This window comes from Miniopterus natalensis, chromosome 4, assembly GCF_054644295.1.
Source record: "Miniopterus natalensis isolate mMinNat1 chromosome 4, mMinNat1.hap1, whole genome shotgun sequence".
Taxonomy (NCBI): domain Eukaryota; kingdom Metazoa; phylum Chordata; class Mammalia; order Chiroptera; family Miniopteridae; genus Miniopterus; species Miniopterus natalensis.
The window spans coordinates 9,784,969-9,807,202 of record NC_142084.1 but is presented as its reverse complement, the minus strand read 5'-3'; the positions used below and the strand labels follow the sequence as shown (position 1 = coordinate 9,807,202).

The window sequence follows — 22,234 nt, the reverse complement described above, 5'->3', positions numbered from 1 at the left end:
TTAAGAAAGTACACTGATTGCATTGCATTGCTCACTTGTATTGTATACTGTGATACACTAGGTCCCTTTTGAATGATTGAAAGACTTTTCTCCCAACTATAAACTTTATGTGCTGACAGCTCTTAGTTATCAGCCTTCTCTAGGAACAGCCATTGGCTGAGGAGAGCTGTGTGACAAAATGGCACTTCCCTTCCTGAGGCCAGCCTGTGTATATTCACATGAAAAAAGATATAAATAAAAAATATATACAATACACACACATATGTTATTTCTTGTGTAATACAATACACAAGTAATTTAGTATCTTGTCTTCTAGTGTATTATAAGGTTATAGTATATCGTCCTATTGAATTGATATCAGTATGAAATACCTCATTTTATCTCAAGTAATATTATTTGCCTTATATTTATTTTATCACTGACAACAGTAGGTTATGCCAGCTTTCTTTTGGTTAGTGTTTGCATGTTATATTTCTCCATTATTTTATGTTCAACCTTTCTGTCATCTTATATTTCACGGGCCTCTCTTACAAGCAGCATATATTATGTATTGATTAGTTGATTAAAATATTGTGACCAGAGACTTGGAGGAACCTAACCCTGTGTTTCTGCTAATTCAGCGTTTGCAGGAGCTAATTACTGCGAATAATGGGAATTGACTGGATAAGTATTGTGAACACGTGGGTTCTACTAGCTTCTTTCTGGGCAGATTTAATGTGCAAATGAGTGCAGAGATGTGAAATGCAGTCACAGCATCGTGGAGCAAATACTAGGCGTGTTGACAGCAAGGAGTTGCCATATCTTTCAGTTCTACAAAGTAAATAGGGGGTGTCTCTCACTCTGACAAATGGACAAAAATCCCCTAGGTCATTTCCCTTAAAAATTCTACATCAGAAGGTAAAAGGGCTGGGCCCCTATTAAAAGTTCTGATGCACGAAAGCTTATGCTTCCAAAGGTTTTCTCTGTTAACGAGTAAGCTTAGCACAGGCAAGGAGAGCACCCACCGCAGTCCGTAAGCTCGGGCTTAGGTACAGCCACCGCCAATGTGACTTCAGCGGCTAACATCCCCTCTCAGAACCCCGCCCAAGGACAACAGGACCTACTTCACAGCCCTGTTGTGAGGCCTGAGCGAGGTTCAGAAGACAGTGACTCAATTACCAAGGGGCTCAGAGCCCAGTAAGTGTTCAGCCCTTGTTGGCTGTTATTACCATATTGGTTGTTGGAAACTTGAATTTCATTTCCCCCAGGAATGATAAAACTGAAAGTGTGAAAGAGGGATAGGATTAAAAAAATATCCATACAGCCTCCCTTGTATGGGTCCCCTTTTACTTCTCCATTCCTCTGTCCCCAGCATTGCTCTCAGAGGCCCTGGGAACTCCCGTTCTGACATACCACATGCAACTCCTCGCCCAGCCTTGGCTTGGGTGTTCTTTCCTGGACAAAGAACAAGGCAAGATTAGGGGCTAGGGATGGAAGGGAAGAAGGGAAGCCCTTACGCTGACTGGTTCTGTTGGGCCAGAGCTTGCTCTCAATCTCTCCTCTCCAGTCCCCTTCCTACTGCAACGTGGTCCTGGGATCAGCTTTAAAGCCACAGCCTGACTACTTCCTTAGGGGATGCATATCCCTGGTCATGGATCCAGACCATAGCTTTCAATCATCATCACAAGTTTGGTATCGCAAACAGTATGTCAGAGCTGGACGACTCTTAAAGATCACCTAGACTGGGGTTGGTAAAGGCCTGACACAGTGCCACCCTGCCACTCTCCTACACCCCGGAAGATACTGTTCCCCACTGGGGACCAATGGATCTCCTCATCACAGCCCTGCAGGGAGTGGGTCAATGAGAGCACTGGGCTCAGGGTTCAGCTCTAGCTCCTGTCCAGGGCTCTCTTCATTCTCAGAAGCGTCCACTCGCATGACATGCTTCCTGTGGGTCACTGAAAGCCTCAAAGGCTCTTAGCATGAAATAGGATGAAGCCCTCCTGGGGCACTGGAGTCTGGATGCTACACTTTGAACCCCTGCTGGCTACTTACTAGGCATATCCCTGGGCGTGTTACTTCACCTTTCTGGGCCTGACTTTTTCATCTAGATGAGACGAGCAAAGAATGTTATCGGGATTATAGGTGAAGTATGTCACATACTTTCTGGCATACAGTCAGCATTCCAGAAAGCTGGCTTTTCTTTTTCCTGTGGCTCAGACCACTGTCGGAATCTTTCTCAGGATAGCCGCCCAACCTGACACTGTTTGTTTATTTAGACCCCTAAGCAAATGAAGTGAATCGGACAGTTAACCAGTGCCACCTGCGTGGGCTGTACTCACCAAATCAATGATGCCAATGTTGTTCCAGCCTTGCATTATGGGAAGAAAAGAGATGAACATGGGGATGACCCAGCAGCCTCCCAGCATTAGTGCGATGCGCAGAGGGGTCATCTTGTTCCTATAGACCAAAGGCTGGCAGCAGATGGCATAATACCTGCGGGGGGGGGGTGGTGCAAGGGCGAGGAGGGATGAAAGGGGGAAGGGGGGAGAAGGAGTGGAGAGAAGAAGGGAGATATGAGAAGGAAATATCGGGAAAGAAAATGATAGTGGGGGAAGGGGACGGTGGGTAGCAGAGGAAGGGGGGGAGGAAGGGGAGAGATGAGAGAAAAGAACAGAGGAAAGACAGAAAGCAATTATACAATGAAATATGTTACAGTGGCCAATGAGCTTCTGCTGATGCAAATATCGGCTTTAGGTCACATCTGAGGATCGCGGCCTGGAGTGAGCCCACAGCCTCTGCCTTTCCCCTTGCCTGGGACGCGGGCACACAGCTGCAGTCCGCCCTGCCTCAGGCGCGGCCCCAACAGTGCCCTCACGCCTGGGCATTTGAGGGGCTCCAGTCCAGCCCTCTGGGCCTCAGCGTCCTGGCATCTGTGGTCCTCTTTGATAACAATTTGAGGCGACTTAATGCCTGGCCCAACATCTGAGCTTTAGGAACTGTCTCAGATTTGTCGCCATTCTCTTGCTCACCTACCCGCCTATACTAAAGTGATGCTCTAAGTCAACCGTCCTTCCGTTGTGGTCCAGGGATTCCACCCCGTTCCCCTGCATCAGATTCACCGGAGGAGGCCTGTTCGAAATGCAGGCGCCAAGGATCTCCTGAGGAAGGACCTGGAGATTGCATTTTGACAAGTGGAAGTCATTACGGCCGTTAGCTAAGTCAGCCCAGGCCCTCCTTCTGGGCACACACATGTCCTGGCCTCCTTTGGGCTGGGTAGGGCCAAGTGACTGGTCTGGTCAATGAGTTGTGAACAGAATTGACATGTGTTATTTCTGGGCTGGGCCATTTCACTGTTTCTCTAAGATGCAAAATTTCAAATATTTCCTGTTTCACTGTTTCCTGCCTACGGATAGAGGCCGCCTCAGCCCCATTTAGCAGGGTCTTCTCTTCCTCTCGGGACTCTGCGCACCTTTCGCTGAGTCCATGTTCTGCCTGCGGCACTGACCATCTTCTTACCTCCAGGCACAGATGCGACCTGCCCCACTCAACGGTCACACCTCTAACTCCCAGACTGCTCCTGGCACTCGTTCCAGCCTTAGAGATCACCACGGCCCGGTCCAGGCGGTTCACAGAATTGGACAACAGGCAAAACATCGCAGTAGGTCTCTCTGTTATTTGTCTTTGCAAGAATCTTAATAAGCGCAAAAAGATAGCCAGGAGGCTAAGTGTATTTTCCAAGACTTCATACCGTTGAATGATGTTCCGCCCCCTTATCGCCCTCGTTCTATGTAGTTCACTTTGTTAATTTCCCCACCTCTTCTTTTCTTAATTCAAAGCAAAACTAACATAACAATGGCAATATTTTTTGAAGAGGTGGTGGTGGGATGAGTTGGAGCGGGTGGAATGAGGAGAGCCCAATGTTAAAGCATGAGAAGCAGGTGCCTGGGGAGATGGGGGGACTATATTTTCCATCTAAATGGCGTAGCTGACCTGCAGCAGAGTGCAAGGGACAACCGTCCAAAGACTGGAAGAGGGGATTAGTCAGAACCTCATTTTCCTCTAGGTATGAAACTGACATGGCAGCCAGCTCTAACTAAATATAACTCAGTGATGGCAAAAGTGATGATTATCTGGAATTCCCTCCATAGAGAGGATGAATTAGGTGTGTAGGAAAATATATATATTTTCCAGATTTTGCTCCCTACCTCATTTCCTCCTAGAGGACCCAGGTTAGACATTTCATTGTGTCCATTCAGCATCTCCCTTCTTTTTTCTTGGTAATAGCACCCAGAATCTTTGGGGAATTCTCTCTTGTCTGTTGATGTGGTATTGGGAAAGCAAATGATGGGACTCTGACATTTCCAGCCAAGGAGTGACCCAATCAGTGCTTCCTGGGACTCCAGACATCATGCAGAGTGATGCAAAGACGGGGAAGTCCCCCTGTTCCCGCAGCACCCTCCTGGCAGAGCTGACAGTAGCTCCTTCCCCTGGGTCTTCGGGGAGCCATGCTCCTTCAGTCCCTCATTCTGCAGCACTCCCTTTAGTTTAATCAGCTGCCTCATGTCTTTCTAATAAATTCCCTTTTTGCTTAAGTTTCTGTTATGGGTTCAATTGTGTCCCCCTTCTCCAAAAAATATGTTGAAGTCCTAAAGCTCAGTACCTTGGAATGTGACCTTATTTGAAAATAGGTATACAGAGAGCTAATTAACTTAAAATGAGGTCATTAGAGTGGGCCTTCACCTGACATGACTGATATCCTCATAAAAAGGGAAATTTGGACACAGAGACTGACATGCACAGAGAAAAGACAGCCACATGAAGACAGAGGATTGGAATGACGTATCTAAAGGCCAAGGGACACCAAAGATTGTGAGCAAACATCCTGAAGCTAGAAAGAGGCAAAGAAGCACACCCACTTGATTTTATGGGTTCAAGGTTCTTATCCAGGCCTTGGCACCCTTGAGGCAGCTGCCCTAAATAAGCCGCCTTGTATACACTTTCTAATATCTTTCCTCATATCTTTCCAATCTTTGCTGTCTAGAAAAGAATCTAGAAAAATAAACATCTTTCTTTTTAAAACATTTTTTAAATTTTGTATTGATTTTTAGAGAGAGACGAAGAAAGAGGGAGAGGGAGAGAGAGAAAGATCAATGTAAGAGTGAATCATCCATCAGTTGCCTCCTGCACGCCCCCTACCGGGAACTGAACCAGTGACCTTTCGGTGCCAACCAACTGAGCCACACCGGCCAGGGCTAACCATCCTTTTGATGGCTGTATTCAAGAATCTAAATTAAGTAGATGGCCTGACAGGGTGTGGCTCAGCGGTTGAGCATCGACCTAGGATCCAGGCAATCAGGGTTCAATTCCCAGTCAGGGCACATGCCCGGGTTGAGGGCTCGATGCCCAGTCAGGGGCGTGCAGGAGGCAGCCGATCAATGACTCTCATCATTGATGTTTCTATCTCTCTCTCCCTCTCCTTTCCTCTCTCTGAAATCAATAAAGATGTATTTAAAAAATTAATTAAGTAGATGAAAATAAATATTACTGAATAAAATAATTAGTAAAAATTAAGTTCTAGTGCTGACTAATGGAGTTTCCTTAAAAATCTTAATTTTTGTCTCTAAATCAAGGGCCAAATAGAAATCTGATAACTTGATTTTTAATTCCTATCTCTGGATTAGATTACCCCTGCTAATAAAAATATTTCTCCTACTATGAACTGCTCCCAAAACACATGTACACAATACCCTTAGACAGAAGTAGCTAATTAAATTTGCAAGCTCTTTGGAGGTCAGGCAAAGCACCCTGGCTGAGGTAATAATAATAGCTACTATATCCATTTACTTAGCAAGAACTCTACCTGTACTATCTCATTAAGTCCTCATAACTACTTCTGAGACAGGAACTATAAATGTACCCATTTCACAGGTGAGCAACAAAAACACAGAAGTGTCAGGATTTGTCCAAAATCCCACAGGTGGTAAAAACTGGATCTAGCCCAGGCAACCTGACTCAAGAGCCAGGATTCTACCTTCATTACTATCCCTTTACTCTGCCACCTCCCCTGAGCCCCCAAGGGATTATTTTACTTCTTTACAAGCTGCTTTAGGAACAGTCAAAACATACAGACACTAAATCTCAGAATGCTGAAGTCCCCAGTCCTCCCAACAATGCAGTGGGTCCAAGCCTGCAGGAAGGCACCGAGGACTGGGATTCACCAAGTTCCACTGCAATACAGTGTGAACTTAAGTCAATCCTGAAGTTAAGAATGTTTCCCCGAAATTGACTTTCTGTAACTTCCAGTTTCACCCTCTGGTTCAACGGAAAACTTCTATCTCTAGTTCTGTTTCTGCGCAGTGGCCCTATGGATATCTGAAGAGGGCTTTTACATCTTTCTGAAGTCTTAATTTTTGCAGGTAAAAGCATTCCCAGTTGTATTCAACCAGGGTTGATTTTGCTTGCCGAGCGATACTGGGCCACGTCTTGAGACATTTTTTGTTGTCGCAACTGGGAAGGGTGATGGGACTGGTATCCAGTGGGCAGAGGTCAAGGAGGCTGCTAAATGTCTTACGATACACAGGACAGCCTCCCACAACCAAGACTCGCCTAGTCTGCAATGTGAGTAGTGCCAAGGTTGAGAAACCCTGGTCTGGAGGTGGTTTTCACCACCGGCAGGGGCTCCATGTCCTCTGCCTGTGCTCAGGTGTGCCATTACCTCTTAAAAGTGGGTGCCACAAGGGGCACAGTCCTCTGGGGCATCCGATGCAGCCAGGAGGAGGCTAGTACATCCCCTGCCACCACAACTTAATGCGGCGGGGGACACCCAGGAGTCCAAGATACCTGCATCCCCCCCAAGAGCTATGATCCAGGATGGGAGTGAGAAAAGTCTTCCCCTAACTGATTTATACGGTCCAGAGATGTTTGCTTCACTCACCCTGTATCCCTGCATGCTCACAGCCTAGGCTCGATAGGAAGAGCCCATGATCGCGGCCCGTGAAAAGGAGTCTCCTTACCTGTGGGACCGTGTTTTGGGGATGTGAGAGCTCACGTCGAGTAGGGGGATGGGGGCGCTTTCTCTAATAAGTGTCTTTTAAGTTGGACTTTAGAGACTGGGTAAGGGTGGTAGTGGAGAGAGTGCATGACAGGTGCTATAAAGGAGACAGAAATATTATATATTTGAGATACATATAAAGTATTTATAGATATGTATTTCATATCGATATATACATCTCACCAATATAAAATATATATGTATAAATATATATCCCTGTATCTCTACAGCTGGGCAGTAGAGTGTTTGTGAAAGGAAATAAGCCATAAAAAGCTGGCGGAGGGGCAGGCCCCAGAGCAGTGGTCCTCACCCTGTAGCCAGCATCAGACTCACCTGGGAACCCAGGTTGGTAAACCCGAGTGGGGCCCAGGAATCTGCATTTCTGATGTGTTCCCAGACGCTGCTGCTGCTGATGGCTTGGGACCACGCTTTGAGAACCACTAGTTAGAGGTGTTTGAATGCTGTGCTAGGAGGAGTCACCAAAAGCTTTTGAACTGGCAAATGTCCATCACAGTCAATGCACCTGACTGCTGTACTAACAGAGCTGAATTACGACACAGTCGAGAGAAATGGTTGCTGGTTCACAGCCTATGGACAGTGTTCATAGCTGAATGCAGCTCTGTCTCACCTTAGGAATAGCTTTAGCTGCCAGGTCTTCTTTCTGGCCCTTCATTGGACATTTCCCATTCTTCCTTAGCTAGAAAACTTTCACAAAGTGGTTAAATGAATGTTGAAATGGAAGTGATGTTCCAGATGGCCAGGATTACCTAAGATGAACTACGTCATTTCTTATGCAAAACATTTCAAAGTCTTGCTTATAAAACTCCATGAAAACCCCCTATGGTAGCCCAGCCATCAGCTTCCCCAACTACAGCCAGGTATAAATGTGTGATCACATTGCCTCTAAATGTCTCTGGGGACACAATTCACTTTGACAACTCTGACATGACAGTTGTTTATTTTAAGCTCCGTGCTAATCTCTTCCCCGCTCCTGCAATTAAGGAAAATTCTTCCCCCTCGCTTCCTGCCCTCCTACCACAGGGAAGGCAAGGAGCAGGCAGAACAAGTTGGAATCCTAGACTCTCAGAATTCGAGGAGGTTTTAGCTTTATGTCTTCACAGCTGGGACCTTAACCACCTATTAGCTCAGTAGTCTTAGGATCACTTCTCCAAGGCCCAGTTTCCTCACCATAAAGAGTGGGTCATTATGCCTGGTTCATCGATTAGCTGTGAGAACTGATGAAATAACATGTTCAAAACCCAAGAGGATCCTGGCACATAAAGCTTAAGAACTAGCAGTTATGACCTACTCCCAGCCCCTCTCATCTTTCATATACAGGGCAGGCAAAAGTAGGTTTAGAGTGTCCATAGCGAAAATAATACAATAATTAATAAATAATAATACATGAATAAACTGTGTTTCACATACAACTGTAAACCTACTTTTGCCCCACCCTGTATATTTATTTTGTACATACTGTGAACAGGTTCAAATACATTTGAGAGCCAGGTGCTTTTAAACTATTTAACAAATAAAATAGAAGTCTCTTGGTTCAACATCTCTCCCCGTAGCTGGTTCTAAGAAGCAGAAAGGTGAATGAGTTGATGCCAAAGAGGAGGGGAGGCACTGAGACTCTCCTGGCTGCCTGTGATGGAGTTGATTACGTGCAGTATTCTTTCAAGGACTTAATCCAGGCCCAGCCCTCCTACCTGACATAGTTGAAGAAAGCACCCTGGACGATCACTGAGACCAAATCTCTAGTCGAGATCAGCTAATGAAAGAAATGTCAACCACAGGGGAGAAGAGATGAAGCAGCAGCTGGCTGCTAAGACCTGAGTGTTGGAAAGGACCCAGGAAAACAGAACGTTTCACCAGATTCACTTTCTCACAGTTCCCAGCTCGTAAAGCACAGCGAACGGCCTTTAAAATTTAGGGCCAAGGGATAAAGAATGCCACCGAATCAGTAAACTTGTGAGTTAAGAGGGCACTTTGCCTTAAGCAAGAAAAATCAGTTGGTTCCAGTCCCAGCTCTTTCACAGACTGCCCTTCCAACTTTGAGACAGATCACTTGGTGTCTGTTTTCTTTGTCTAAAATGGGAATTAACTACATCTGAATTTCTGTAAGAGTTTGTAGTTGTGATGGATTAAAGATGACCACAAATTCTTTGACACTCCTCCCATCCAGAGGTGGGGAGTCTGCCGCCTTCCCTCAGATCTGGGCTGCCCTGGGACTGCTCTGACCAACAGAGCACGCTGGAAGTGCTGTGTGCCACTCCCAGGCCTATTTTTCAAGCCATGAGCTATCATGCAAAAGTGCTTAACATGTATGAACATGAGATCACATATAAAGGACCACAGGGACAGGAACAGGGGCCCAGCTGAACCCAGCCTCCCAGATGACCCTACCAAGGTGCCATGTGTGTAATGAACTGCCTTGGACCCTCTAAGCCAGTCCAGTCTCCAGATAAATACTATCAAGTGACTTCAGCCAAGCCCAAATTCCTGATGCACAGAATTGTGAGATTTAATAATAATACACTGTTGTTTAAGCCACTAAGTTTTGGGGTAGACATTATATGGCAATAGGCAAGCACAACAGGGGTAAACAGGTGGCACAAGGTCTGGGGTGATGGTGGGGTTCACTGGCTGGGTGCTCCCTCTAGGAGGTGATGCAGCCGAGTACCGTGGCAGAGCTCTGGGAATGGGACTCATCTTCTGCTCTTTGGTTTTGCTACATTTTAGTTCTGGTTTCCCTTTGAGGAGGTGGAGAGGAGAGAGAAGCAGCAGTAGCTTCAAGAAAACAAAGTAAAGGCCTTTCCCTCTGGTTCCCAAGGAGCTTGGCAAGCTGTCAGTCATTTGGAGGATCAATGAGGGCTCCCGCAGGGACATTCACTAGGAGCCAAGGACAGGAAGGGGGGCCCAGAATGTAGCCAGGAGTGGAGGTAGAACTTCAGGTTTGGGGAAGGAAAAATGCTAGGGGTGGGAGACAGGGAGAGACTCCTTTCTGTCAGAGATCTGGAGGATGTCAGCCTTTGCAGGGATCATAATCCCAGAAGCAATCCGCAGAATTAATGTTTACTGTGTTCCTCTCTGGTAAATATTCCTTGATAAGAAAACTTGCAAGAAGGGGAATGAATACCAGCTGGCTAGAAAGGTGTCCTCTTGAGTCACTACAGAGGAAAGGAAAAAGGTAATCTGCCCAAAGTGTCACCTGAAAACATCTTGGCAAGGTAACTGGACACACACAAAGGTCAGCAAGACATCCTTGATCACACGTGTGAACTGACCAGTCTGCGAGCAGACACTGGATGGCTCTCCCACTGACCCTTCCGGACTCAGCTCAACAGTCACATCCCCTGCAAAGACCTTTCTGGCCCCCAAAAAGCACAGGAAGAGACTCTTTTCTGTTAGAGAGATGAACTGGCTCCCCATCTCTGCCCTCTTTTTCGACAATACCTTGCATGCATCTGTGGTACAGCATTTCTCTAACTGTATCGTACTTGTTCAATATCTGCCTACTGCTACACCTACTCCTATCCCTACTGCACACACCACCCATTTATTGAGGGCACACTATGTGTCAAGAAGTGTATTCTATGCCGTATCTAACTCCTAGAGCAGCTCTGCAAGGCAGCGGTCACCATCCACGTTTTCAATGTGAGAATGCTGAGGCCCAGAGAATTTAACCCACATCAGACCTCCAGGATCTGGTGGACCCGAGACTGCAACCTACATGTGCCAAAGCCCGTGTCCTTGCCACTTCCGTAAGTGGGCAACACGAGACGAGAGCTTCGCTGCCCGGGGGGTGGGGGGGAAGGAGAGTTTGCAGTGCCCTGCTAGCGTGGTGAGTGGAGGGCACGCAGAAACAGGGCATATTTAAAGAGGAACCTGACAGGTGAGGCAATAACTAAGACGCTACTGCAATGATGTGACCCAAAAACAGGAGGGGGGTGGTAAAGAGAAGGAAGATGGAGCTGAAAGATATTTATGAAAATACAGCTGTGATTTGTCATCCAGCTGGCCGTGCAGATAAGTAAAAGCTGACCTCAAGGAATTACATTTAAATGACTCATAGGTGCACCTCTGATGTAAAAAGTGGAGGGCAGTGTCAGTTTACCGTGGAAATTTCCACTTTGAGCACCTTGCGTTTGAGAAAACAGAAAGATGCATAAGGCCAGATGTTGAACGGGCTGTTCCACAGAACCCAGAGGACCCCAGGGCCCTGCATGGGACAGGATTGCAGTAGAGACCAGAGCAGAAGTGCAGGGAAAGCCAGAGGACAGGAGAGCTCTCCAAAGGAGAGAGGGGGCACACCCAGGGCTGGAGGACTGAAGGCCACTCCGCTATGTAGCGGGAAGTAAAACACCCAACCCTCAGTACCTGGGAAGGCACCCACAACAGCCACTAGGGATTTGCATTTGGAAAGGTAACAGTAATGGCATAATACATGTGGCGGGCACGCACTGAATGCTTACTAGGTGCCGTGCACTGGTGTGCGTTCACTGCATGCACTCAGTAACTTATTCTTTGCAAACTCCAAAAGGAGCATGCTGTTACTAACACAGTTTTACTGATGAGAAGGAAAAACCCAGATGATTTAAGTAACTTCCCCCAAACCACACAACTGAAAACTGGTCAACCTGGGACTGAATGCAGGCAGCCGAGCCCTGGCGCCCCAGGCCTCATTCTAACTACTTGCTGTACTGGGACTTCTAAAGGGGAAGAAAACCCACCACCAAAGTTACATCAGACAACCTGAGTGGCATGTGAAGCACTCCAGCTCAGCGCAGCAGGCATGCACAGCTACTGTGGGCTGTGAGAGCACCGGCACAAACGAGGCAGAGGCTACTCTCAAGGAGCTCACAGTCGACGGTGAGACGGACAACAAGCCAATTATTAAAACGAGTGGTAACTGCTGTGCTTATATTTAATGTTCTGTGGGAGCTCAGAGGGAAAAACAACAGATCTCCTTTGGGAATGAAGCCTGGCCAGTCGGTGGAGAAGGTGACACCTCTCAACTGAGTATTTCAGGAGGGTGTGCGTTCACCAAGAAAAATGAGCTCAAGACACTGGTAGCAACATGGAGTTGTGAGGAAAAACATCGTACTCAGATTATAGCAGATCGCTGTCACTGGGAGGTGAGAGAGGAAAGACAGACAGACCTTGGGCATAGCACTGAAAGACAAGCTAAGGATGTAGCCTATAGTTGATAATGCGTCACTAAATAAAAGCCTCCGTGGCTTTGCACAGGCTCTTTTCTGAAACCATCCCTCCTCATACCTCACCTACTGATGTCTACACTGTCTGCAGATCCCAGCTTCCGTGTCACTTCTGAGAGCCATCCGTGCATTGGTGGTCACGTGCTCCAACAGCTCCTTAGACTTCTTGGTCTATTTCAATGACCCCCCCAATTTTACTATAATAACCTACCAGCTGCCAGTACTATCCACCAGGCTAAAATCTCTATGACTCAGAGCTTTCCTCTGATTGTTCATCACTGCACTTCCATGGTTCTGCTCAGCTCCTGGCAATTAGTAGGCACTCAATAAATATTGATGAAATGGATATAAAAATAAGATTCATATCCTCTGGCATGAACTTTGACTTGACAAATATTACTGTGGTGTGCAAGGCATGAACCTGCCCTCCGGGAGTAGGTGAGCAAGGGGAAAATGTATAATATACTTGCCTTGTGGAAATGCATCTCAGCCCCACAAGTTCACAATGACGGACACTTTTCATTTATATAAAATTGAGTCGTGCTCCAGGGAAATCATAAGAAATGCAGAGACACTTAATTCCAGCACAGGATAAAATATGCAGCCTTTGAGTCAGAATTGTATGTTTTATAAGGAAAGCTGTTTTGAAAGAAAACCTGTGACTGAGAAATCATTGGAGGGTTTTTGCAGCTAAAACACATCAAGTTCCTGGGCTGCCAAGAGGAAGGGTGACAGTTCAGTTGGACATATCAAAGACAAAACCTTGCAAGGCTACAGAGAACTATCCTCAATGAAGTGAAATCGATTTTTTTAAAGGGAATTGCATTTGATGCCAAAAACAGAACAAAGTACACCAGAGAAAGGGGACCAGAATGGTTAAGTCTGAAGATTACGGCATCTGAAGCCAGAAGAAGGATCTAGCAATGTTTAAACCAATATAAACAAGGCTTGGGGGTGACATGTCTGTCTTGTGGAGGCTTCATAAAGATACCTGTAGGTCCTTCAGCCAGCCTAAGAGAAGTTGATGACTGTTGCTCTTGTCTGTCCAACATCCTTCTTTCCAGCAGGAGCTGCCACTCTCCAGTGCCACATGTAGTGGTAAGGCCACAGGCACGGTGCCTCGCCTCTGCCCCACAGCCAGATGTGTCACCCTCACACCACAGCGATTGGTCAGGGAAGAGCGTCTGACTCAAGCAAAGCCAATAAAGTTCTTCCATGAGAAACAGCATTTAGGTTTCTCTTTCTGTGGACTCAGAGGTAAGGACAGTTCAAGACTCACGCTGCCTGTGGCTATTTTTCTGAACTCAGATGAAAATGAATCCGACACGGAAACAGTTTAGAAACAAAGAGGGGCAGGCATAAAGATAGACACAGACGTAGAGACAGAGAGGAAGATAGACAGAGAGAAAGAGATGGAAAGGGAGAGATGAGGACAGGGAGACAGACGGAGGGAGAGAGCGCAACCGGATGGCATTGATCAAACCCTTGAGAGAGCCACGTCGGAAGCCAGGCTTTTGAGCTAATTGAACCAATCAATTTATTTTCTGTCACATGCTGCTGAAAAAAAAGACCTACTAATATATCATCTGATAAGCAATTTGCTGAGGACTCTTCAGTCAGGCAATTCATTGGGGTCTATACAGGAAAGGCCCTCTTCAACTGCTAATTTAAACCATAAGTCTATTTGAGTAAGCTAAAATTACATCCCCATAACAAGTCTGCTTATTGCATATGAAATAATTGGAATTCAGAGGGAGCTGTATTTACAGTAGTTACCTGCGGGGTGTACAGCCGTGGAGGTGGGGAGGAGAATTGGGGACGTTTTTAGGTTTTACTTGTGAAAAGGTGCCATTTTTTTATAATGCTCAGGTATTATGTTTTTTAAAAATGGTGATGGTTAGAAAAGAGATTGTTGAAACAGATCAGACACAAGGTCATGGAGATGAGTGTGAATGTCCACGGGAGGGAGCATCTGCTGCCAGGCTGGCGAGGGCTCCCTGAGGGGGAGAATCTAGGCGATTCCGTGAGAAAGCGGAGGGAACACGCTGCTCAGAGGTTCCACGTTCCCGCAGTGCTCCGGCTTCAAAGGGAACTCCTAGCCCTGACTCAGAATGCTCTCGGCCGGCTGGGGAATGTGCTAGCCCAGGAGCACTTTCAGCTGGAAGGTGACCGAATACTCTCGCATTCGACAAGGGTTAACTTCTAGCAAAGAGAGAACAGGGGCTTAAAACACATATTTCCTAAATTAGTGAAGGTGAAGTTTTCCAACCCCAACCCAACTGACCATCCAGTCTAGCCAGCTCCACCCCCAGTGTCCCCCATATAACCATCACTAATGATTAATGTACTTCCCCCACTCACTCCCGTGTGTACCCAGATACAGACATCTAGGTATTTATCTTACAAAAGTGGAATTATTCTAAACACTAAAGTCTGAAGCTTGCTTTTTTCCCCTCACATAACACACCAGGGATATCTTTCTAAGACAATACACATAGTTATCCCTCACGATTTTGAATGGCTGAGTTACAGTATCCCACTTTCAAAACCTGTACTCTTACAGATACGTGGTTGGTTTTCATTCGCCACAGAACCTTAGCTTTAAAATAATCAGTGATACTTTATGCCTTAATGCAGTTCTGACCTCTCATGACCCATACTATAGGTGGCGTGGATTTTAATTATGCTTTTGAAATTATGTTTTAACGAGGCAATGAACTTTCATTAATAGGATTCAATTCTCAAAGCACCCGGAAGCACAGTGGACGGTGGTTGGGGAAAAGCGTTTCATAATGTTTTGCTTTGATGTAGGGTCTGCTATCTGGGTGGAATCAGGACTCGCAGTGAGCATTCTTGCTTGAGAGGCGCTATCCTTTATGAGTCATCCTGCAGATTCACACAGCCCTAGACAGGAGGACAAGACATCTTGCCAGGAGTGCCCATGACAAGTGATGACATCGCACCTTAGAGACGCTCACTCTGTGCTCTGCCCCAGCCCGGCCGGACTGTCCTGGGAGGGACCCAGCAAAAACAGAAGGCAGGTGATAAACAAAATCACACTCTTCCAGGCTAAACTGTTGCCCTGTAATGTCCAGTGTGAACCTTCCGGCCCAGTGAAAATATCACTCTTGGGACAGGCAGACACCTGGCAAGTTTCCCAGGGTCCCAGAGGAAAACAAAGCCATTGATCCCATTTCACTTATGGTGGTGGAGATTTTGACCAAGATCAGAGAAGGAAATGAAATTATTGGCAGCATTGTTCAAAAAGAGAGTGTGCTGGACACTCCAGTTGTTCCACAGTGTTGACCAAATACTAAGTCAGTATTTACGTAGTTACTGGTTGTCAATCTCCCCCATAAAAGGTAAGTTCCACGAGGGCAGGGACTTCATCGGCACTCATATGCTCGTGCTTTCTCCCTTTGGGGTAGACAGAGACGTTTAAGAAAAAATTGTAAAAAATTAATTGTTTTAGTCATAATTGCACTAAGTTCTCAAAAGAGAATGGGTTTGATGGGGCCCGAGAGGGCTTCTGCAACCAAGAGAGGATTGAGCTAAAAATCTAAAAGGCACACAGGGGAGGAGGGGGTAAAGGAACTTTCCAGGCAGAGGGAGGAGCCGAGGTCCTGAGATGGCTGAGCACAGAGCACTGGAAAGAGAGAAAGAGGCCAGGTGAGGCTGGGGCATAGGAAATGGACAGCACAAAACCCTACAGGCCACAGTTTGATCTTGATCCCCAGTGCAAGAAATAGCCACTGAAGGAGTTTAAACAAAGGAGCAACAGGATCACAGTTTGGTCCTGATCCCCAGTGCAAGAAATAGCCATTGAAGGAGTTTAAACAAAGGAGCGACAGGATCAGAGCTGCATTTTTTAAAGACGACTCTGAGGATTTGTAAGTGGAGAGGGTACTGGAGGGCCATAAAGGAGATGCAGAAGGACAATTATAGGAGGTTGCAAGAGATGATATTAGGCTGGGTGAGAATGGCGGAGATGGGGAGAGACAGACTGGGATCTGGGTAGGAAGAAAAATCAGTAGGACTGACTATTTAAATGTGGGGGGGGGTTAGAAAAACCCACATTAAGAATAACTCCCGCCCAGCCAGGCGTGGCTCAGCGGTTGAGCGCTGACCTAGGATCCAGGCGATCAGGGTTCGATTCCCGGTCAGGGCACATGCCCGGGTTGCGGGCTGCAGCCGATCAATGACTCTCTCATCATTGATGTTTCTATCTCTCTCTCCCTCTCCCTTCCTCTCTGAAATCAATAAAGATATATTTTTAAAAAAAGAAAAAAAAAAGAATAACTTCCAGTTTCTGAACGACACAGCTGCTGGCGCTGTTCACTGAGAAGGAAGTCTGAGTTGGTAAGAAATAGCATGGGTTTCGTGGATAGTCCCAAGAAACTGAAACTCATCCATTAACACTGAGTGCCATGCCAGCGGGGCCAATGCTGGGCCTCGAGTGGATTATCTAACTTAACCCTCACTGCACCCCTATAAGATAGGTGTCACTCCCCCCATATTCAGGGGCGAGAAAACAGACATGGAAAGGCTTAATAAACTTATCACCAATCTCAAGAGCGAAAAATGGGTAGATCTGGAATCTGAGCCCAAACTTCTTGAGTTCTAAAGCAGATGGCTCTTCATGACCAGCCCATACTGCTTCGTGACAACGCAGGGGAAATCTCAGGATTTCAAAAGAATTTGATGGTTAATCTGGAATTCTGAGGCCAAATCGACCTAGGAAACCTTCAGCCCTCATCTCAGAGATGCCCAGAGTAAACTCCACATCAGAAAGCGATGCTACACTTCCCTCCTCCGCTTTTCACTCCCTGCCTGCCTCATGTCCTCCCCCTTCTGCCCAAACCCCAAGGTTACCTCCAGCTGCTCTGATGCCTCCGCTTTGCCTTCTACCAAGCTCCCGCAATACTTTCAGTCTCACTGCACCTTTGAGCAGTGATCTCGTGCAAGCCACCCTGTAGGATTTCCATGTATTTTCTATTTCCTTACATTTTATTTTTTCTAATGTGAACTTTCATCCAATATATGCTGAATGTCTTTAAAAGTCTTTCATGTACTAAAGTCAGATTGTTATAAACAAGCTAATACACATGAATGTCAAACAATGGCACACCGTGGGTCTGGCTATCAGCCACCGGTTCAGCTTTATCAATGTCATCATCTCTAGCTATAGAGCGGAATCCCATCATGCATGCATTCGACTTAAGCATATTCAACTCTGACTCCTTGAGAAAGGGGAGGGGACAGGGAGAAGGAGAGGGAGAGAGTGTGGTTTAGGTAACGTAGGCCATTACACCTGCCAGGCCATTACACCTGCCGTTTCAGTCAGCGAGCACCTGTCCCCTGGGATAGGCTATGAATCTGCTGTTCCCCCAGCTGGACTCAGCCCCTAAGGACTTTTCCCAGTATGAGTGATTCTCTGGGAAGATGCTGATTTTAGCGTTGAAGGGCACATGCTTCAGATATACCACCATCTCTAATTTTAGTCAACCACTTTTCCTACCCCTCAATGAAAGAAACAGTTACCTATCCCAAGGCTGGAGGGAAAACTGGTCTGTTGGACTCCTTGAGAGACGTGATTTGCACACCACGCTTTCATTTGAGAGCTAACCCCTGAGACATGGCTACAGTGATGGCTGCACACGTCCGTGTGATCCTCTGACCTATAGACCACGTTGTTTCTTTATTGTTAAATATCCATAAGTGGGAGTCAGAAAATAAAAAGCACTGATACAACTAATACACCCACATCTGCACAAACGAAGCAAAGGTGAAAACCATGAGGCCTCCTGAAGTCAAATGAGAAGAAAGGGAACAAAATTCTGCAACAGAATGAAGTGCTGGCCCTGGGTCCAAAGGCCAGTAATTGGGGATTTTATCATCGTCTTTAACTTTCTGGAAAAGAGTCTCCACAGTCACAGGCACACACCCGAATGCACACCTAGAATTACGGTACAGACACACTTCCAGGAGAAGGCCATGCCCGGATGTGCCCCGCAGCCCGCCTAGGAATCCCTGGCGCTCAGCTCCCGCAGCGCCTGCCCCTGCGGCCCTGCACAGCTGGGCCTGCCTCCACCTCCACCGTAGGCTCCTCGCAAGGCTCAGGCCTCCCATCTCTGTGTCCACAGGCCTCAGAGCGCCCTCCGCGGAGACTGCAAAGTGAGCGAGTGAATAGCCAGATTTCCGTCTCCAAGATTCATCCCTAATGAATTAGGGAAGAAAGACACCTCTGCAGGCAGTGGCGGGGCCGCTGTCCCCAGCCCAGCGCCCCCTGTGCATGGCGCTCGGCCTCACCTGTCCAGAGAAATGCAACACAGGTGCAAAATAGATGCCGTGGTGAGCAGGACGTCCAGGGATGTCCGGACCAGGCAGAACATCTCCCCGTAAATCCAGATGTCCTGAACCAGCTCGATGGCACCGAAGGGCATCACCAGCACGGAAACCAGCAGATCCGCAAAGGCAAGAGAGACAATGAAATAGTTGGTTTTTATTTTCCTGCGAGCGAGAAAGTGTGAGGAAGAGGCAGAGGGAGGGCGAAGGAAGGAGGTCAGGGAGGAAAGGGAGGAGCGAGAAGAGGGGGGAAGGAAAGCAAAGAAAGGAGGAAAGAAGGGGGGAGAGGAGAAAGGAGAAAAGGTCAAACGTGTGACTGGGCCTTTGAAGTTGTTTCCCCTCTGCGACGTGGCTGGAAAGGCCCTGCGCGGTCCGGACCCCTTCAGAATTCTCCAGGCTCCTCTTGCACCCAGAGCCCTCTCGCCCTCTCCCCTCTGGCCATGTGGTCTGATTGGAGTCCCTGCGTACGGAGCTCCTCCCAAGGGCCTTTTACAGGGTGCTCCCTCTCCCTACTATTGGCTTAACTACATCCCACCCGTCTTGCAGGCCCCAGTCTGGTCGTTCTCGGGGGCCTTCCCAAGGTGCCCCCTCCACGAACGGCGTGAAATTCCATTATTTGCCACCTTCAGACTGACGTTTGCGACACCCATCAGAAGGGTGCTTTTATGCTCTGCTGCATTATCACTGGATCGATGCATGTCTTGCTCGGAGAGGAAGGCAGAAGATAAGCCAGGACTACGTCTTTTACCCCCCTATGGGCTGGTGGCTCTTAACCTAGGCTGCACGACAGAATCAGCCACTGCATGGGACGTACTTATACTACACAGTAGCAAGTTTTCAAAGGTCCCCGGGTGACCTTAATTGCAGCCAGGGCTCAGACTGGTGAAGCGAAAAGAGAAGACCCAGGTTTACATCCTGGATCAGGCACTGCCGGCCACCCTTTCTCTGAACCGACTGAGAAAGTGGAGAGTTTAGATTAGATGTGGCCTCAACACATGTACAGACAGTGATCACAACTGATTAAAAAAACTAACAAAGGTAAACCTAGGAAAGAGGACAGGATGGAAACGCACTTAAGTGTTTACACGGTCATGTTAGGGTTGTGGGGTGATGTGCAATCTTGTCGCCTTGCTCTGTTTCCAAACATTGTCCCCATGTATTTTTTTTTCCCCTTCATTATCACAAACTATAATGGAAATTAGAAGTGCAGACCCCAACTCTGCAGGGAGAGCCCAGAACACCACCCAGGTTTCCTTATGAGGTTGCCCCATGCTACTCACCTGAGCTGCCGGTCCCTGCACACGGCCACCATCACCAGAAGGTTCCCCAAGATGGCCATCAGGATAACCACCGAGAGAAACGTGAGCAGCAAGACCTTCTCCACTGACCTGAAACCCTCCTTGGAACTGGAAGACAGACACACAAAGAATTGAAGGAAACCCTGAGACGCGAGCAAGAAAATTCATCTTTTCCTCACTCAGGAAGATAACTTCGCCATCAGCAGCTGCAGCACACATTTATTGTGCACCTAATATGTGCCAATGTCTGCACCTGTCGCTTTACATGATATCTTAGTTAAGCCTTACACGACAGGGGAAGGAGGCTCAGAGACATGAATGAACCGCCCTGAGGCTGCACAGCCATTCTCCAGAGAGCTCATGCCTTTCCTTCAGAGCTTCCTCAGCTGTGCTCAGAAAGGCATTTTGGTTGATTCCTGTTTTGTGCACCTGCCCACTGAGGAAGCTCCATGTGGCAGGGACCTCATGTGGTTTATTCATGGATAAATTCAACAGCAATCAGTCATTCACATTTCTTGGATGAAGGAAAGACGATGTTGGGTGGATGAATGACGGTGACTTGAACCAGGGTCTGCATGAGTAAAAGGCCACCCTGTCTGCAGGACCCCAGCCAGCCCATGCAGAAGCTGCTGTGCACGGTGGGCTGTCTCCAGAATAGGCCGTGGCTTAAAGATTGTTCTTACGTAGCTGACCTAAAGAAATTGGTCTCAGATTCTGTGAAGTCCATTAAAAAGACAGCAGCCAATCAATAAACGTAGAAACTCACTTCACTGCCCTAAACAACATCTCTTTTGTTCCCCAATGTAACAGTTCAGATCTGTGGTCTTGACAATGTTGGCATCTGATTTGATTCTATAAACTCTGCTGTCCTAGTATGAATCATTTTGTTTTATTAACTTAGAAGTGAGTGACCCCCATCAATAAAAGCACAATGCCTGAAGATTATTCAGAAGCTACAGAAAAAAGTTTTATGCCTATTAGACTAATAAAATGTTCTTTTTAAATGAAGCTTCAAAGGATCTTAAAATTCTCAGACCCAAGCCCCACATTTCAATATAAGAAACTGAGGCCCAGAGAGAGAAACTGAGCTGCCAGAACAGTTTAGCGATTGGTCTGCAAGGGGCTGCCTGCCCCGGGAGTCCACTCCTGGGACCACAGGCTCCCAAGAATCAAGAAATATCTGTGTTTACTGAGCTCCTTCCATTGGAAACCAAGACGGCTGCTGGCCCCAGGTGGCAGCAACATACCAAGTCCTGTCTCTGGCCTTGTCCACAAGTTTCTCAAAAGATAAGATGCTAATTAAAATAAGGACCGACTAGTACAGTGGCTGAAGAATCAGAGCATCCACTCCACTGACAGGTGTTTTTCTTAACTGATTGACTGACTGATTGATTGATCAACGTCTGTACGGCTAGGGTTCAGATTGTTATCGGAATACGCGTGGATGGTCTTTCTCCAATGCTAATGAGTGGGGTTCTTGGGGTACCCTGGGAATAAACATTTCCAGAGGCCCCCGGGGAGGATGGATGTGGTAGAAAGCTTTATTTGCCGGAATTACACCCCTGGGATTCCAAAGCCCGGTTTCCCTCAATCCAGTCCTGGAAGAGGTGCAGCTGGGGACTCGGCAGAGCTAAAAGCAAAGCCAGTGTCCAGAGCTTTCGTTCCCTGGAGGAGCTGGATCCAGTAGCATCAGGCTAGTTGTAACCCATTAGTCCATTGGGGGGGGGGAGGGATCCACATGGATGTGGGCCATGTGGGCAAACGCAGGAGCTGAGAGTCCCACAGCCAGGAAATCAAGAGGCGAGAGTGCAACTACGAGCACAGGAGAGCAAACTCCTTTGTTTAGGAGATTCAGTTTCTCAAATCTTCCCACGTTCGCAGTGGCTACGCCGGTTCTGGTCAATGGCCTGTTCCCAGGTGTGGCCGACAGGCAAATACCTTCCCTATGTCACCCAGACTTTACTGGGCAGGCGTCTGTTCTCCCCCTGTCCAGTCCCTGGGGAGAGTTAAACTGCAGCTTCCTGGCAAAGCTGCACAAATGGCAATGATATTTGGCCTGCCTTTCGCTCCCTTCCTGTTACTTATAACTGGGTTCATTCAAACGGTATCGAGATGGAAAGAAATTCCAGGGATGTTCATCTAAATCACTCTTCCACACCTAAAGTCCCACTATCAACAGTACAAACACGGGACAGGGAAGGTTTCATTCATGAGGAAAAAGACCTTACTAGGGTGATGTGTCTACCCAAAACTAATCTGACCTCAGGCCGCGTTAACTGAGGTAACGTGTCTCACGAAGGAGGTGATGGTGGTTTTCCCCTTGTCCTTCTCAGAGGCTC

At 47.2% G+C, this 22,234-nt stretch overlaps 1 protein-coding gene across 3 annotated transcripts in view; it reads right to left on the bottom strand.

Moving 5' to 3' along the window:
• Window positions 1–22,234, bottom strand: part of HTR4 (5-hydroxytryptamine receptor 4) — a 127,254-nt gene that overhangs the window by 49,585 nt on the left and 55,435 nt on the right. For 2 of the 3 annotated variants that reach the window (XM_087816276.1, XM_087816275.1), the window contains exons 2-4: window positions 19,878–20,003; window positions 18,562–18,762; window positions 2,322–2,475 (exon numbers count right to left, since the gene is read on the bottom strand). In XM_087816276.1, the coding sequence (XP_087672402.1) occupies window positions 2,322–2,475; window positions 18,562–18,762; window positions 19,878–20,003 (481 nt within the window). Of the gene's footprint in view, window positions 1–1,392; window positions 1,435–2,321; window positions 2,476–18,561; window positions 18,763–19,877; window positions 20,004–22,234 lie in introns of all 3 variants that reach the window. The other variant, XM_087816274.1, reaches the window with a different exon arrangement.